Source organism: Chroicocephalus ridibundus, chromosome 9 (genome assembly GCF_963924245.1).
Source record: "Chroicocephalus ridibundus chromosome 9, bChrRid1.1, whole genome shotgun sequence".
NCBI classification, from domain to species: Eukaryota; Metazoa; Chordata; class Aves; order Charadriiformes; family Laridae; genus Chroicocephalus; species Chroicocephalus ridibundus.
This window is the reverse complement of record NC_086292.1, coordinates 1,407,099-1,424,324: the sequence shown is the minus strand read 5'-3', so window position 1 is coordinate 1,424,324 and position 17,226 is coordinate 1,407,099. Positions and strand designations below refer to the sequence as shown.

Here is a 17,226-nt window from a genome sequence, read left to right as displayed (position 1 = left end):
CTTTCCTGGTTTCTTCATTGCTTTAGAGGACAGTGTTAACTGTGTTCACCCTTCAAGAAGAGCTTTGAGGCAACAGGGTTCCTTCACGCCCATCTTCACTGGAAGATGTGGATTAAAGCAAGGTGTTAATATTAAATCCCAAAGTCTCTACCACAATAAATGTGTGCAGGCATTCCCACAGAGAATGGAACAACTCCACTGAAAAGTATTATTTATCAAGAACACGTTTGTTGCAGATAGATCTTCAGGTTCAATATGTCTATTTAGATCTTATTGCACGAGGAAGCAAGCACTGAAACAAGCCTGGTTTGTCCAGTTACACCAACTACACCAGTACGGGCAACCAGCTCAGTCAGTTTGCAACAGGCGGAGCTAAACGATGTGGTTTGCAGCGAGCAGTAAGTTTGTTTAAATCATCAGCCTCTGGCTATCTTTGTTCCATCATTAAGAGGAGTTCTCTCTAAGCAGCTGAAGGAGGAAGAATCTGTCTGTTAAAGCTGCAGGATGATTCAGCTGTTTTCTCATCCAAGAGGAAATAATACATTTCTAAACCACAGTTAAATACCTTAGATACCAAAACAAACAACAGTGAAAAGGCTTGGAGTGTTTTTTACGCATATGTTACAGTTTAGCTCCTGTTCTGGGGAATAAAATTAACTGAAAGGAAAAGCCTGCGCTAGGTTAGCTGGACTGCAAGTCCTTTCTCATGTGCTTTTTGTTCCTGCTTGTCTAGGTAGCCGCTAGGAGTACGCGCTGCCTGCTGTCACTAGTTTTGAGACGCATGCAATACATGAAGCCACAGGCATTAGCAATGAATATCTTTCGCACGCCTGCCACGAGTAACGAACGTTCCAAAACACTATTTCATTATACACAGGATGTACTTCATGCCTCTTCCAAATATCATAGAGACCCCAGGAAAATTTGCTATAAATGACCCCTGAAAACCATCCTTCAGCCATGTTGCATGAAGTTTTTTGTTCTCTGAAGAAGGGCAAGACAGCCTCAACAGGCCCCAGTAATTTCAACAGTGCAAAGCTGAAACAGAGAGGTACAGAACGGTCTCAGCGGTGAGCATATCACGGACACGGAAGAAGTTGTTTGTGTGAGCGAGGGATTTTCCCCACCACATGCTGTGGATCTCGCTGCCCCGCGCCCCTCCAGAGGTCAGGGCTCTGCCAGCTCCCGGTAGATGAAGAATCAAGTTGTTGATTCCTAATGTCAGGACCCAAAGGCCAGGAAACAACTACAACTGAGTGTAAAACATCTGCTCTTGAGAGCTGGGGTATAAGGACAAGAACATTTAAAGTCAGAAAAGGAAATCTTGTTGTTAGAAGGCTGAGGCTGCCTATGTTGGGTTTAAAAAAAATGGGGCAGAGCGAGGAACGCACTGGCTTGAATGCTTGCTCTGGGGGGGCTCCCTTTGATACCATCTTATGTGCAAAGACTTTGGTACTTTCGTCTGAAATAGAAGGGAAAACGGACAGTTGAGAAGGAAAAACACAGCTGCTCTGTTGAAGAGGTCACGTCAGCTGGGGGTGCTTTGGAGACAACATGCTGAGAAGATCTGCAAGGGAGCAGTTAATTGAGGAAACAAATAATATTTACATGCCCTGCCTGTGGCACTGGAAATAAAACCTTCTTGCCAGTAAGAAATTCAGCCCAACCCTCCTGGCCCCACCTGCTCCTGGGGGAGGGATGACGCTATAAAAGGCTCCAGGCGGCGAACAGAGATGCACAGCAATCTGGGGCTCTCCAGGGAATCCTCCTGCTCCGGTTGGGACCATGGGAAAGAGAGTGGCTGTGGTGCTGGCTGGCTGTGGGGTGTACGACGGGAGCGAGATCCACGAGTCTTCTGCCGTGCTGGTGCATCTCAGCAGGGAGGGGGCACAGGTAAGCGGCGCCCCGGCAGGCTCCTGCCCCAGCTCTGCCTCCTTTTGCCCTGCTCTGCTCTGCAATCTCTCTCTCTTGGAGAAGGTTCTTGTCTCTAAGGAGCTTTGCAGCTCGCCGGACAAATCCCAGGCTCCCCATTGCTGCTACGGGTAATGGCGAAGCGTAAGTGAGCGGAGTCAAAGCGAACGGCACAGGGTAGGAGCTGCCACAGCGAGCACAGAGACTCCCCGCTCTCCGCTTTGCTCTCGCAGCTTTGCTGCACGGGAGGATTGGCTCGGTGCTCTGTGTTAAGTGCGTCCAAACTCTGAAACAAACTTTCCTAAATGCCTTCTCTGTTCTTTTTGGCTTGCACTTCCTCTTTCCTGCATTGGCGTTTCTGTTTAAAAGACTACTATTGCTTTTGGCTGTTTGAAATTCATTTTTTTAAAACCCCAAAGATTAGAACTGAAAACAGACAAGTTCTGGTGAGTTGAACTTGAACAGGGGTAAAAAAGGCGACCCTCAAACAGCTGCTCTAACGTGCCACTAGTCGGGATAGCCACCCTGCCAGACTGGAAGAGGAGGGAGAGAAGCCCTGTGTAACACTACCCTCAGCTCCGAGCCTCCCACGAACCCGGGTCAGAGCCGTTCTCCTGGGAATCGGGATTGCTCTATTAAAGACAGAGGCACTGTGGCGATGTACCTGTGCTGCAGAGCCAGCCCACCCAATTCCAAAGCCTTCACAGTGTGCGGTCGCTGCTTGGCTTAAAGCTGGGACTTGTCCAAACCTTTCCTCCACTGTCTATAATTTTGCCTCTTCTCTCCCGGAGCTGCTGCAGTCGCTTCCCTCCTAAACCGGCAGGCTCGGAGCAGCGTCCTCCACTCATCCCTTGATCAGCAAGGACCTCTAGTGGAGGACACTCGGGCATTATTTAAACCCCCTACTTTTATTTTTTGATCATTTTTCAGTTATTCTTTCTAAGGAAAGAAAGAATAGCGTAGCATAGCATAGCCTATTTCAGTTGGAAGGGACCTACAATGACCATCTAGTCCAACCACCAGACCAATTCAGGGCTGACCAAGTTAAAGCATGTTGTTAAGGGCATTGTCCAAATGCCTCGTAAACGCTGCCAGGCTTGGGGCATCAACCACCTCTCCAGGAAGCCTCTTCCAGTGTTTGACCACCCTCTCGGTATATAAATGCTTCCTAATGCCCCGTTTGAACCCCCCTGGCACAGCTTGGAACCACTCCCACCCGTCCTATCACTGGATGCCAGGGAGAAGAGCTCAGCACCTCCCTCTCCATGTCCCCTCCTCAGGAAGCTGCAGAGAGCCATGAGGTCGCCCCTCGGGTTCCTTTTCTCCAAACCCCGAGTCCTCAGCCACTCCTCACACGACATGCCTCCCAGCCCTTTCACCAGCTTTGTTGCTCGTCTCTGAAAGCCTTCGAGTACCTTAACACCCTTCTTAAACTTCAAAGCTTGTATAGTCCCAAAATCACAGAATCACAGAATGGTTCGGGTTGGACGGGACCTTAAAGATCATCTAGTTCTAACCTCCCTGCCATGGCCAGGGACACCTCCCACTAGGCCAATCTATCACCCAGCTGCTTGCCACCCTCCACTCTTAATCACTGCATGTCAGCTTGAAAGAGTTCTGAAGGAAGGGGAGACATTTTCCAGAAAAAAAAATACTCTGGCTTTGGGAAAATAGTGGCTGAGGAGAAGAAATTCAAAGTCCTGTCCTTGAGGGAGGCATATGGTGTGACAGCAGCACCCACAGGGGATGACTGGCTTTGTGGGGGAAGCTGGGGCAGGGCTGGGGCTGCCCCACGGAAGGTGATTGCTTGGGATACAGACGGCAACCTCTAAGAAATGGCTTCACCAACAGCCCTTGGGACATCTCGTTTTCCTAGGAAGGAAAGGAGTCACTGTTTCCTCTCCAGCTCTTCACACCCCAAAACAAGCACAGCGGGCATTCTTTGCTTTCACCTAAGACCACCTCATTCCTTTAAGGGCAGGGTAAATGTTCCCGTGCAGAAGCCACAAAAGACCTTTCTTTCTCTTCCCTATGACAATAACCTTCCTGATGCCAGTATCAGATGCAGGTGAGCCTGAAGGTCACGGCGGTCACCAGCAAAGTGCTGGTCCTAACAAAGTAACTCAGCTTTCATTCACTAGCTATGATCTTTGACATGCTTAGGACAGCATGTTAAGGCTGAAGGCTAACAGACCTTTCCCTCCCTCCTCAGGCAGAGGTTTATGCTCCTGATGTTGACCAGATGCATGTGGTGGACCATGTGAAAGGACAGCCAACTCAGGAGAAGCGCAACGTGCTAGTTGAAAGTGCCAGAATAGCCAGAGGCAACATCAAGGATCTAGCAAAGCTGGATGTCAAGGGGCTGGATGCCCTAATCATACCAGGTAGGACGGCATGCAAGGTCTGCACGCCCAAAGTCTTGGGAACAGCTTAGATATGCCATAAGCCTTGAACAAGGAGGGAGTTATGGGCTGGAGGGGAACTGGGCAGAACCACTGGGGAAGAAGACAGGCTGGAAGCAGGGACTGGAAGGACAGACATCTTCCATCTGTGCTGGCATTGGCACGCCTACCTTCTCATCAGGAGAAGAGGAGGCTGGGCCAGAGAGGAGGTGACTCAAAAGCGGAAAGCTCAGTCCATCTGGCAATTCACCTTCAGTGAAAGGATGACCACGTGATGTCCGTGGGGACGGATTAGACCCGGGGCAAGGATTAAGAGACAAGTGAAAACTTGTCAGCATGTTCCACCACAACTCAGAAAAGAGCTCATGGGTGAAACACTACCCAACAGAGCACTGACACCTTTCTGCTTCAGTTCTGTATGGAAGCAAGAAAGGTGCTTTGATGTCTCATCTCCTGGCAGTCAGCTCACAAAGGTTCAGTTTATCTATTTTTAATTCTTTTATCAACATTTGACAAATGCTGGCAGACACCAAATCCATTTTAGCATTCAACTAAGTAATACCTGAAAAACCCCTGCCCTGGAGTACTGACCTTCCAGTCTAATCTGCTTCTCTTTTCTCAGGTGGCTTTGGAGTGGCTAAGAACCTGAGTACCTGGGCCACCCAAGGCAAGAACTGCATCATCTCCAAAGAGGTGGAGGATGTCCTGAAGGCATTCCACGCTGCCAAAAAGCCCATTGGCCTGTGCTGCATTTCCCCAGTGCTGGCAGCCAAAATCTTCCCAGGCTGCGAGCTGACTGTGGGTCATGACACAGAGTGTGAGAAGTAAGTAACCTCAGAGTGCTGATATGAAATCACGCCACGAGCATCACAGAATCAGCAATGCCTCCCCTGTGTACGCAGCACCCTGTCTTACGCACCTCTTGGTCCCAGGGTAGGAAATACACCAGACCACTCACTCATAAAGTTCAGCAGATCCTAGGGAGGAACAGGATGGTTGCATAAGACTTGGCAAAAGGGAGGGAGTTAAACTGTCCTTACTCATATGGGAAAGCTGTGACTGAATTCTCGCAATGGCAGGGAAGGAACTTTGATGGCTCTTGCTTTGAAGGGCACTTGTTGGAAGCTGGTGGAAAAAAATTCTCCGAACCTATACACAAAATCTGGAGTGAGCGGAGTTAAGTAGTGGAACATCAAAGTCTTACTTTGGCTTTACTTCAGATTTTTAACTCACTGTAATCTGGAGGTTTCCCTGGTTCTATAGCACCAGAGAAACTCCTCCAATAGGAAAAGATTTGGATCCTACTGAGCAGGTTTTCTGTAGGGACCATCCACATCTTTGTAATCAACCAACTTCTCACTCTAGGCCTTCATCAAATCACTCTTTTTTTCTTGTAGATGGCCTTATGCAAAGACTGCTGAGACCATGAAGGAGCTTGGCTGCAAGCATGTGAACAAACACGTCACTGAAATCCACGTGGATGTGAAGAACAAGCTGGTGACCACGAGCGCCTTCATGTGCAATGCCCCCATTCATGAGATCTATGATGGCATCGGAAAAATGGTCAAAGAAGTGGTCAGACTTGCCTGAACACCACAGAGCCACAGAATCCACCTCCTCCGGAGTGCAGGCACCGAGCCTCAGATAACGTTCTTCCCCTTTTACACCCACACGTCAACAGGCAAACTGCCACTCAGACAGAGTTCTTCCCCCGCACCGGACCACTGGTGGCTGCTGAGGAGGGAGAACTCTGGAACAATGGAAGCGTTGTCGTGTTCTGCCAAGGAGACGCCACTTACTGCCAGCAAACTGGCAGTAACTGGAGTGTGGGCACACACCGAGCTGGCATGCAGAAGCCAGCGGGGCTTCCATGGGGCTCAGACACAGCCGTTGTCTTTGGTTCTGAGTGGCTGAGGAGTTGCCTGGGTCATGTCAGCCATGACTGGGCTGACCTGCCATGTGCATATCATGTGGCAACAGGGATTGGTCCCGCTCTAACATTCCTTACACATCCATCTTTGACAGTACTTCAAAGCTCCCCACCTCACCAAAGAGATGAATTAGTGGCAAAAGGAAGGAACACGGTTCTGCTACAGAATAAAACCTGACACTTTTTACACGAGCTGAATTCTGCTGTCATTTTTTGCCTTTCACTCTGGATTAGGACACACTTTTAGTGCTACTGGGTGGCCAACGAGTGGGGAAAACAGTACAGGAGTAAGTCGCCAGCAACAAATCCCACTTGTTTTGCTAGGATTTGGCAGAACTCAGACTTGGGTATGAGTACGATATGGGTGAAGGCAGAATCAAACCAACGTCAGTATCCAGGTCTAATGGGAAGAGGTTAAATTCTTCCCTTGTATTAACAGAAGACCTGCTAGGACAGCATGGAGTATTTTGGAAGCAGCCTTCCACACCGCTCCTAGGCAGAAAGAGCCCACGATGAGGGCTAGGCATCCCAGAGAACATGGTGCAACTTCCAGTCTCTAGGAAAATTCCTAGAAACCACCTGGAAGCAACAATTCTGCATTGCAACAGGGAGAGGCAAGATCCCCATCTGTCTGGAACCTGGGAGCAAGCTGGGAACTGGTCGGGCAATAGCAAAGTAGGGCAAGCAGAAGGCACCTGAAGACATTGCCATAGTATTTGATAGCTCACTCTCACAGTTAACCAACATCATTTAAGACAAGCCATGCTTTATTTCTCTCCTGTAGTTGAGGAGCTCACTTCCAGCCCCTGGATGCTGACAGGTTTGTCTCCATCAGGTTCAGGAGCTTTTCAGATGGTATGTTCTTCTTATATAGCTTCTTATTATACAGGTAACTTCATATAATCGTTACAGACCGAGCTGTTTAATTCTCTCAGTGTAAGACATACTTTCTAAGACAGCAATGATTTTCTGAGGCTCTTCTCAGCAAACTTTTCAGGGTTTTTTTACATCCTTTTCAAAACACTGGCACATTTTTGCACTCTCAGCAACATGGCAAGATCCTTCAAGACTACAGCCAGAGCTGGAAGAAATTTACCCACGTGCCACAGCAGTGCTGCAAAGAGGGGTTCAACAATATCTGGCAGTGACAGAAGAGCCCAGAGCAGCAGCAACTCTACCCAGGTTTCTTATGAAAATGTAGCTTATCCAGTCACTTTTCCGTGTTACTTTTTTCCACTGATTCTCCTACTAATAATTTTCGCCCCATTGGCCACCATCCATAACCTTCTGCAAAGGTGTAAAAGCCTCCAAGACACAAAGGACCAGCCAGTTTTGGGACAGAAGCTGGCAGGAAGAGGAGGGACATGTTTACTAGCACAAAAAGTCCACTGTTTCCCTGGTCCTTTGACAATCCCCCATAGCGAACGGTGAGTATCCCAACACTACAGTAATGTTCGGTCTGAATTAGCATTTAATCAGGACGGAAGCACAAATCCATGGGAGACCAGGCCTCAGAACTGCAGTTTTCTCCCATACTGTTACTTCTGAAGGGGAATCCACAGCTTAAGCTGCACATTACCTTATGGAAAGTAATTGCTCCCAAGCCCTTGAACTCTTGTCCTTTGCACAATGCAGGAGTTCAGGAAAGGTAGAGAGGTTTCTGCCATAAGCACTTACTTTTGAGAGTTATACAGGATTTTCTGAGATTAAGAATGTTTTGACTAACTCACCAGACAGGCTGAAAAGCTACGGGATGTAAATACAATAGGGAGAATTCCAGGGACTGGCTGAAGAATTTGAATTAATCTCTGACTTTAGATCCAACCCAGACAGACACAAAGCTAGTAACAACACTTTTTGCTGAGATGTGGAAAACTGCTTGCCCTAGTGGAGCAGGAAAATCAATGCTCAAAACAAAACATTAACAATATTTGGGTGTGTTCTGACACCCAAGAAAGGCAACAAACAAGAAATAAGGAAGCTGGAGAGAAGTGACATTGTAACTACCTGTTTATATGGGAATGGGAGAAAAAAAGAAAATCCTGCTAGTTATGAGTCGGTCAGTGTCAGGATCCGTAGGAACTCCTGTCTGTTCACTTCCCCATCTCCATCCACAGCTGCTTCATCAATCATCTCCTGGGGGACAGCAGAGATTTGGAGACTGGGTTAGGTTGGATCTGAGAGGGTGGATGTTCACAAAGAGCAAACACCAACGAAGGTCTCGGGCAAGGTCCAAGTGAGACAGAGATCTTGTCCGTTGCAAAGCAACACAGCACAATCCCCCAACCAGTCCCCCCTGCAGTAAGACGTTCCCCTCCCTCCCTGAGCAGAGCACGAGAAGAACATGTCTGTACTTCACAAACCTGCAGCTCCTCATCTGTGATGTCTTCCCCGACCTCACTAGCCACCACCTTGAGATTCTCGAAGGAGATCTTGCCGGTGCCATCACAATCAAATACCTTGAAAGCTTTCCAGACCTCCTTTTCCAAACATGGCTCCGCCTTAGCAAGGAAATGAAAAATGCCATTGTGTAAACATGACATCGTACCCCGCTGCAGTCCCCAGTCAGGGACGTCAGCCAGCAAACATTTGTGATCAAATCCAAGATGCCATTTTGGGGAAAACATGGCCATAGAAGAGGGTTATCTACTGCTGCTATTTTGCTGTTGCCTTCCCCCCCACCCCCATATAACTGTGTAAGAGAAGTTGGTGTGGAACGTCCTGGCCAAGCTTTGTCAGGAAGAGGGGCATTAGCACTGCTGCTGGAGGAAGCAGCTGCCAAGAATTATCCAGCGGCTACTGCTTTATTTTATTTCTAAAGTGAGCCAGGCCAATGCTGGCTCTTACCGCCCTTACCCTCCACACGCACAGGCACTGCATACACAACCCTGCAGCAGGTGCGGGCTCTCACCGAACTAGGGGGAAAATGGGGATCTCCACTGCCCTCTTTGTGTGGGTCCCACACATACACACCTTGGCAACTATGACCGCATGGACGCCACGCCAGCTACGCCCCAGTCACCTCCCAGGCATCCCACAACACCTTGCAATGGGATCGGAAGGATGGGAGAGGCAGAACCAGGCAAGCCCCTGCTCCTTGAGAACGGCCTGTGCCTGCATGCAGCCAGGCACCAGAGGATACAGAGGTTTTTGAGCCACAGGAATCTCAGACAGGCAACGAGGACTAAGGAATGTGAAGCAAAGGGCAGTTCTTTGGACACCACGCAAGCTTGCGTGGCTGTTGCAGGAGGTGTGGACAGTGTCAGTGGATATCAAGGAACGATTTCTCTACAGATGGTGAATTGTTCATCTGATGTTCAACATTCGCCTGCCGCTGTCTTGAATTGAAGATAAATGGCCCTGTAATTATAAAGGCAGAACTGAAATTTCATGTGGAAATGTTTAATGAAGGGAAGCGGGGGCTCCTAGGTGCTGTGTGTACTCTGGGATGGGAAGACTCCTGCTGAGATGCAGATGTTTCTATCTAAACTAGCCATCCTGCTCACTCTATAGTTCATGGAAAGAGGGGTAAGGACAATTCACCCAAAGGTAGATCTCTAAAATAGCTCAGATAAACTCCTGGAACACTCCCCTGCAGGGAACCAGAGTGACCCAATCTGCCGTGGCAACCTGCATCGTAAAGTTAGGTGAGAGGAATTTCACTCTTGATGACCAGCTGGGCTCACATACCATTTTCTGAGTCATCACCTGCAGAAACGACTTGAAGTTTAGCTTCCCTGACCCTTCTTCACTGAATTCAGAGATGATTCTCCTCATCTCTTCTTTCCTCAATTCACAGCCCAGAGCCTTTACAGTGATCTGCCAAAAAGAGAAAACAGACAATGTCTTGGTGTACAAATCAGACAGAAACAAAGCGGGAAAGATGTCTGAAACAAGCAGGTATGTGAAAGTGGTGAAAAACTGCCAACTTTTCATCAACAGCTCTTCATCCGCTATTTTCTCTCTAGAGAACAGGGTTCTGTAGCTGTCTAACATCAGTAGGACAAGGCCATGAAAAATTAGCCACGAAGAGCTGTCAGCAAGGGCCAAGAAGGGAGGCTTCAGCCCCCCCTCAGGACACCTGGGTAGTAAATTGCCACAAACCTGACCCCACTGATGGCTGCATAATGACTCAGAGTTCAGGCAGCAAAGTCTGTTAGCGCAGCAAGTGGTCTGAAAGCAATAGGTGGCAAACCCCAATTGCTCCATCACTGCTCCGCAGCGGTGTTCATCAGGTGCTTGTAAATGATTAGCCCCATTTCCAACATTTATGTTTACTGCCAGTCATTTCTGACTGCCGTAATTCCAGTTCCAAGTGCAGCTGTGGCCACAAAACAATTGTGTCATTTCTACCAGCCTGAGGGGATCCAGGCTGCTGATCTGTGTTACTAAGACTGTGCAAACACACCCCGAAGAGCAGACGGAACATCCTTCAGCTACAGAAACTTGCACTTTCTTTGTAAAGGCAGTTAGAGGACAGGGGCTGATAGAGAATTGCCTGCAAAATGTCATTCCTCCTCAACTTCTTGAGGATGGGGGTCACTGTGAAGAAAGGGTAGGAGGCTCCTGAGATTTATTCCACGGCATCACAGAAGAAGGACCTAACCCTCCTACTGATCCGGGCTGAGTTCAATCAGAAGCAGACAAGCTACACTCTACAAACTCCCACCGCAGGCAGGGTAGTACAACAGTGATACTGCAGTGATGTGATTTTCCACACGTGAAATGGGTTACAAAGGATATCCCGCACATCTGTGCCTTCTTTCAGGCCTGCCTAAACAAAGTACCTGCAGCACAGGTTAATGTTATAGAATCATAGAATGGTTTGGGTGGGAAGGGACCTTAAAGCCCACCCAGTGGCACCCCATGCCCTGGGCAGGGACACCTCCCACCAGCCCAGGTTGCTCCAAGCCCCGTCCAACCTGGCCTTGAACCCCTCCAGGGATGGGGCAGCCACAGCTTCTCTGGGCAACCTGGGCCAGGGGCTCACCCCCCTCACAGCAAACAATTTCTTCCTCAGATCTCATCTCGATCTCATCTCAGTCTCCCCTCTCTCAGTGGAAAACCCTTCCCCCTCGTCCCATGGCTCCCCTCCCTGCTCCAGAGTCCCTCCCCAGCTTTCCTGGAGCCCCTTTAGGGACTGGCAGGGGCTGGAAGGTCTCCCCGGAGCCTTCTCTTCTCCAGGCTGAACCCCCCCAGCTCTCTCAGCCTGTCCCCACAGCAGAGGGGCTCCAGCCCTCCCAGCAGCTCCGGGGCCTCCTCCGGCCCCGCTCCAACAGCTCCGTGTCCTTCTGCTGTTGGTGCCCCAGGGCTGGAGGCAGCGCTGCAGGGGGGTCTCCCAGAGCGGAGCAGAGGGGCAGAATCCCCCCCTCGCCCTGCTGCCCACACTGCTGGGGATGAGCCCAGGCCGCGGGGGGTTTCTGGGCTGTGAGGGCACATTGCCGGTGAATGTGGAACTTCTCATCCACCAGCACCCCCAAGTCCTTCTCCCCAGGGCTGCTCTCCAGCCGTTCTCCACCCAGCCTGGATCTGCACTGGGGTATGTCAGCTTCTTGCCTTCAAGTCGCTGACATCCATCAGGCCCGAGCCATCGCAGTCGAACAACTCGAAGACCTCTCGCAGCTCTCTCCTCTGCTGTTCGGTGACCGGGAAGGCGAGAGCCGGCTCCTCCCTCGCTGCTGGAAGCCTGCGGGGAAACCCGCCACCCTCAGCGCGGGGTCGGGGACCGGCAATGGCCGCAGCCCCCCTTCGCCATCGCCCCGTCAGCGAGGCCCCAGCCCGCCTGAGGCACTCCCGAGGGAGGTTCCCAAGGACCAGCCGGGTCCCCGAGTCCGTGGCCCGCCGGCGCTGAGGCGCTCCAGAGGCCGGCAGGCCCGCCCCACTCACCATCCCACCGGCTACCGGCAACCTCGCTCCTCATTGGCTAGCGTCCTGGTCCTCAGGGAAAGCGCGGGGCTGATTGGCCGAGACACAGACGGGGGCGGGACAAGCCCCGCGGGGTGGCCCCGCCCTCAACGCTGAAACCTGCGTCTCTGTGTCGGTGCGTTGTTTGCGCTTCGGTGTTCTCACAGTCCCAGAATACCAGAAAATCAGGTTGGAAAGGACCTCAAGGACCACGTGGCCCAACCTTTCTTAGCAAAAGCATGGTCTGGACATTACGGCCCAGCACCCTGTTCCGAGAAATATTCGGATTCTCCCTGTAGTTGGCAGAATTTGGCCCAAATTAAGAGAAATTTACACAAGAAGTTCTAAACTCACTTTCTTACAACAAAAGTTCTTAATCTTTCTATTTTGCTTTTATCTTTGAAGTGTGTAAGAACAATCTACTCTAATCATCGGGAAGATTTTGCTGGAACATAGCAGCCAGCATTAGTAATTAATAAATTTTAGAACTCATAGTATTTGCGCACCTTTTTAAAGAATACAGCTAATAATTTTCTTAAGCTTCTAAATACTTTCACCATCAATCCTACAAAGTTTCTTCCCACAGCTCTGATGGCTTAAAATAAAGATGCTTTATTTTAAATACAATCTTATATTGGCAGCCACCGAATATCCCCGCAGACATTTCATCAGCAGCACTTGGTAACTTTCCTCTTCTTTTGTAGAGTTAAATGTGCAAACTGAAGAGCAGTAAGTTAAGTTGCAGCAGCCTATTTACTTACTTCTTTTTTTTTTTCCGTTTAAAAAACTTACTAAAAAAGGAAGAGGGGGATAATGACCATAAGACAGAGTATAAAAAGCTGATCCCCGAAAATACGTCATATAAAGAGTTCACTGTAGCTGGGCCCAAACCAAAAACTTCAACTGCTGGGAAACAGAGATTTACATTTGACACCCAGTTTTTAGTCAGAGGAGGGTGTGAATACTGTCGCTGAAAAATGTGCTTTGTGTGTCAAAAACAAAGAGCGTAAATGTCTTACGAGCACAAACAAGCAGCCAGGTTGCTACACGGGAACAGGCTGGCAGTTGGTTCAGAGACACAAGTTTAAGATGATCCACTTAAAAACAAATATTGACCTCTGTTTTCTGCTGTTTCCAAAGGAATAAAAGGCTCTAAAAAAAGTGAGGCAGCTACTGGACGTATATACACATGTGCAAAAATAAAGAAAACTGTTTCAGTAAAGGCTGGTCTTCTTCATGATCCGCAGGAACTCTTGCTCGTTCACTTCCCCGTCCCCATCTCTATCTGCTTCATCGATCATTTCCTGAAAGAGATTTGTACTCAATTAGATGCCGATTCGAATTATTAGATTAATTCAGAATTAGAACCACTTTTTAGTAAATTGCATCAGAGGGGACAGCGTTAGTTCAACATCAGACCTACTCTGCTACAAAATACTTACTAAACTAGTGTGTATATATATATATATTTATACAAAAATCTGTGTAGAAAATGTGGTATTATAGGAACTGGAAGAAACAAAGTGCTTGGAGCAGGGTTGTTCCTTTTACGTCACGTAACTCCCTAAAACTGCAATTCTACTGAGGCGATTTTGACAGCCGTGTACGCTTAACCCATCTTCGACCTCAGAATCCATATCCCAACCAGACACTGAGAGAATCTCTTCCATTTCTGCCAGGAGAGAATCAGACTGTGACTGTTTACACAGGTTTTAAACAAATGCAAACATGAAACCAAGTAATCCATGAAGGTTCTGTGACTGCCTTCCTATCCAAGGGGCACAGCATGAGCTGGACCCTTCCGTGTTCACGACACGCAGAGGTAGACCGCGAGGGTTGGTCTGTGATGTGGTTTCGATGGACAGACCTGCAGCTCTTCATCTGTGAGATTTTCCCCCAGTTCTTTGGCGACACGTTTGAGGTTTTTGAAGGAGATTTTGCCAGTTTCATCATCGTCAAAGAGTTTGAAAGCTTTGAGAATCTCCTCTTTGGAATCTTTTTCAGCCTTAAAGAAGTAAGCATAATTTTAAAGGAAAAAAAAAAGTAGTGGTTATGTTGTAGGTAACATTCAAAATAAAGTTATAAAAGACAAGCATTAGAAAAACTGAGAATTAAAAGCAAATTTAAAGCCCAGCCAGCAGGAACTCTGTGTACAAAAGCTGAAGGTAGAGACACAGCGATGCTTCCTGAACCTCAAGGTTTCAGGGAATTCTTTTCTTTCATAGTAAGTCTTTGGGATTTCAGTATCAGGACCTTCCACTGTTAAATATCTGGTTTTACTCAACATTTTAAAAATTTTTAAAAGCAGAAATTTCATCTGTAAATGTTTTAAGAAAAGAAAATACAGCGCGTTGCTACACAGTCATCCATGCCATGTGTCAATATTCCCGACAGCTTTCTGCAGGCCAGAGCTGATTTTAATTGTGATAAAAATCTTGATTTCAGTTTTTCCCTTTTCTCACACACATACACACAAAACTCATTGCTAAATGAACTTGCTAATGACATAATTATTTCAACCTTACCTTGAAAAATGAGATAGGTTAGTCCCTGTCTTGCAATTCTAACTTTTACATATTTTGTTGTTAAGATAAAAACCAGAAGGAGATGAAACGTACTCAGCCGTTTTCAAAATTGCTTTCTCTTTGACTTTTAAAATCTACATACCATTTTCTGTGTCATCACAACCAAGAAGTCATTGAAGCTGATTTTTCCTGTTCCTTTCTTATCGATATCTGATATCATTTTCTTGATCTCTTCTTTTTTAGGTTCAAATCCTAGTGCTCTCATGGCCACCTGTAAGGACAAAAAAAAAAATTATAAATCATACAAAACTATAAACAAAACCGGGGGAGGGAGCAAGTTGAACTTTATGCCACATCATCTTAAAACACGCACTCCATGTCTCAAGGAAAACAGCAAGGTAAGAGGCAGACTGAGAGCAAGGCTTTGCTATGCACAAGGGCACACTGAACTGTAGAAAACAGGAATGCAACCATTCATATTCAGTTAATTAGTTAATTCAGAAAGTTCCGAAACACATTCTTACCATCGCATCGACCTCTCACAGCTCAGAACTGGGAAGAATTTGGAGGGTGAGGCTATAGCATGAGTCTTGGGAGGAATATTTTCTCTGAGAAAAGTTAGATTTTCATCAAGTTTTAGCATACCTGTTTTGGTGTACACTTTTTAAAATTCTTGTGATGGGCACTCAGAGCATAAAGAATCCCTCCTTGATTAATAGTTTGAAGAAAAAATCCCAAACTGTCACACAGTGCTGTGGATTGCAATTTCCAAGGCTACTGGAAAATTCCTGTCAACGGAATTGCTACTAGTATTCCCTTTGCAATGAGAAACAAGACACTGAATAATAATAATTGACAAAAACAACTTATTTCAGGCCCTGTTGTAAGCAAGATGGCTAAATGGAAGACACAGAAATGCCTCAACAAAATAACTTCATGACAAGTAACTCCATGAAAGAAGTTTCCATCACACCTGCAACTCTAACGAACTCCAACAACCTGATCTGATGGCACAAACATGGAAGGTCTTAACCTGGGAGACCACAGGGAACTTAGATCAGTTAATGTTTCCTTCTAGTGACAAAAATATTTTCCAAATGAATGTTGGGAAAACACAATTCAAACACTTTGTGTGCTTTTTTGACAACACTACTATAAACAGCATATCCAAGAATGCCTTCACTTACAAACACAGGCATGCACACCTACACACTTTACTTTTTCCTCCTTTGATAAAGGGACAAGCGGCGAGCTTGAAATCATGTCTCCTCCCAATCAGCTTAATATGGACATCCAGCTACCAAATAGGAGGGGCAGATTCTGAAAGCAAAATAAGTCCTAACTTATTGATTACTATTCTTCCCAGAGGACAGGGGCGGGCAGGGACCAAAAATGTTTTGCAATAAATAAAAACATGAATAAAATTGGTGTATTCCATAGCTCGGATAACCTAATTTGCAAAGCATGCAATCCTCTACAACACATAAGAGGGGAAACTCTCCTCACCTTTTTAATATGCACAAACCCTTTTTGATGTTTTACTAACAGAGGAGATAGTTCTGTATTTTCTGTACTATCTATCAATGCATTTTGGTCAGCCCGGTCCTAAAGACAACTGACAACAGCAGTAAAAAGCTATAATTAAAGAGAAAAATGTACCTGTTGACAACAAAGTTTTATGCTGGGGGGAGGGGAATATCTCCTTTCTTGTTTAAGGGCATTTAGGCATTTATGCCCCTATTACTTTATAACCCCAGTAGAAGTGTGCTTCTAGTACCATGAAAATACTTTCCTTTAGCTCTTTAACATCTATGTTCCCGGTGCCGTCTGTGTCAAACAGGTCAAAAGCCTCCCGAATCTCCTGCTTCTGCTCCTCGGTGAGCTCCAGCTTAGGACTTGCCTTCTTCCTCTGGGAGGCAGCTCCTAGCGCGGGTTTCTTCAAGCTGGAGGCCTTGGCACAGCAACACAAGAGCAAAGGAGGATCAGGCCGCCGCCACCGCGACGCTCGGTCCCGGGAAGGGCGGGTGAGGCCCGTAGGAGAGCGGCCGCCTCAGCCCCAAGCCCAGAGCGGGACCGCTCCGGGCTGACAGGGGCCCACCCCGCTGCCGGGAGGCCAGAGGGGAGCGGGGCAGGGCCCGAGGCCCCTTCCCGGTGAGGGAGGGGAAGCGCCGGGCCGGGCCGCACTCACCATCCCAGCGGCCGCTGCCTCCAGTCCTGTCAGGGTGAGACTCAATGCCGCCCTTCCCCATTGGCTAACGCCCCTACGCCGTTGCTATGGCAACCATTACTCCGATTTGCTGGAGAGCCGGGCGCGGGAGGCGCTGAGGCGATAGCGATTGGCCAACGCGCGGTTGGGGCGGGGCCAAGAGGCAATGACCGGAGGGATAGCGCCTCTCCCCCTTCCGTCAAGGCGATTGGCCGAAGGGAGGAGGCCGCGGGCCAATCAGCGAGCGAGAGCCGGCTAGCGCGATGCTCAGCCCAGGGCGGGCGGGAGGCGAGGCCGTGGGAGTGGGCGGGGTTTTCTGGAAGCGCCCGTGTCGATTGGTTGGCAGGA

The 17,226-nt window shown here is 48.1% G+C and overlaps 3 protein-coding genes across 3 annotated transcripts; 1 reads left to right on the top strand and 2 right to left on the bottom strand.

Annotated features, from left to right (window-relative positions):
* The first annotated feature begins 1,701 nt into the window (after positions 1 to 1,701).
* LOC134520489 (glutamine amidotransferase-like class 1 domain-containing protein 3, mitochondrial) lies at positions 1,702 to 6,435 on the top strand. The gene is made up of 4 exons (XM_063345908.1): positions 1,702 to 1,893; positions 4,124 to 4,295; positions 4,936 to 5,137; positions 5,711 to 6,435. Exons 1-4 carry the CDS (start codon positions 1,786 to 1,788, stop codon positions 5,901 to 5,903), a joined length of 675 nt encoding a protein of 224 aa, XP_063201978.1. The 5' UTR covers positions 1,702 to 1,785; the 3' UTR covers positions 5,904 to 6,435.
* Positions 6,436 to 7,008: 573 nt separating this feature from the next.
* On the bottom strand, positions 7,009 to 12,132 carry LOC134520849 (uncharacterized). Its single transcript, XM_063346716.1, has 4 exons — positions 11,800 to 12,132; positions 9,934 to 10,062; positions 8,607 to 8,744; positions 7,009 to 8,379 (listed from the first exon to the last, which is right to left on the bottom strand). The coding sequence occupies exons 1-4, from the start codon at positions 12,130 to 12,132 to the stop codon at positions 8,293 to 8,295; spliced, it is 687 nt and encodes a 228-aa protein (XP_063202786.1). The 3' UTR covers positions 7,009 to 8,292.
* A 607-nt stretch (positions 12,133 to 12,739) lies between these two features.
* CETN2 (centrin 2) lies at positions 12,740 to 16,900 on the bottom strand. The gene is made up of 5 exons (XM_063345909.1): positions 16,861 to 16,900; positions 16,467 to 16,623; positions 14,815 to 14,945; positions 14,015 to 14,152; positions 12,740 to 13,451 (listed from the first exon to the last, which is right to left on the bottom strand). The coding sequence occupies exons 1-5, from the start codon at positions 16,861 to 16,863 to the stop codon at positions 13,362 to 13,364; spliced, it is 519 nt and encodes a 172-aa protein (XP_063201979.1). The 5' UTR covers positions 16,864 to 16,900; the 3' UTR covers positions 12,740 to 13,361.
* Positions 16,901 to 17,226: the final 326 nt, after the last annotated feature.

Coding starts and splice junctions, on each gene's coding strand:
- CETN2 (XM_063345909.1), bottom strand. Junction 14,946..16,466: donor CATAGATGTTAAAGAGCTAA/AGGAAAGTATTT, acceptor TTTTGTCCTTAC/AGGTGGCCATGAGAGCACTA. Junction 13,452..14,014: donor TCACAGATGAAGAGCTGCAG/GTCTGTCCATCG, acceptor AATCTCTTTCAG/GAAATGATCGATGAAGCAGA.
- LOC134520489 (XM_063345908.1), top strand. CDS start 1,786: ATGGGAAAGAGAGTGGCTGTGGTGCTGGCTGGCTGTGGGGTGTACGAC. Junction 1,894..4,123: donor TCAGCAGGGAGGGGGCACAG/GTAAGCGGCGCC, acceptor CTCCCTCCTCAG/GCAGAGGTTTATGCTCCTGA. Junction 4,296..4,935: donor GGATGCCCTAATCATACCAG/GTAGGACGGCAT, acceptor CTCTTTTCTCAG/GTGGCTTTGGAGTGGCTAAG.
- LOC134520849 (XM_063346716.1), bottom strand. CDS start 12,132: ATGGTGAGTGGGGCGGGCCTGCCGGCCTCTGGAGCGCCTCAGCGCCGG. Junction 10,063..11,799: donor TGGATGTCAGCGACTTGAAG/GCAAGAAGCTGA, acceptor TCTTTTTGGCAG/ATCACTGTAAAGGCTCTGGG. Junction 8,380..8,606: donor TCACAGATGAGGAGCTGCAG/GTTTGTGAAGTA, acceptor GCTGTCCCCCAG/GAGATGATTGATGAAGCAGC.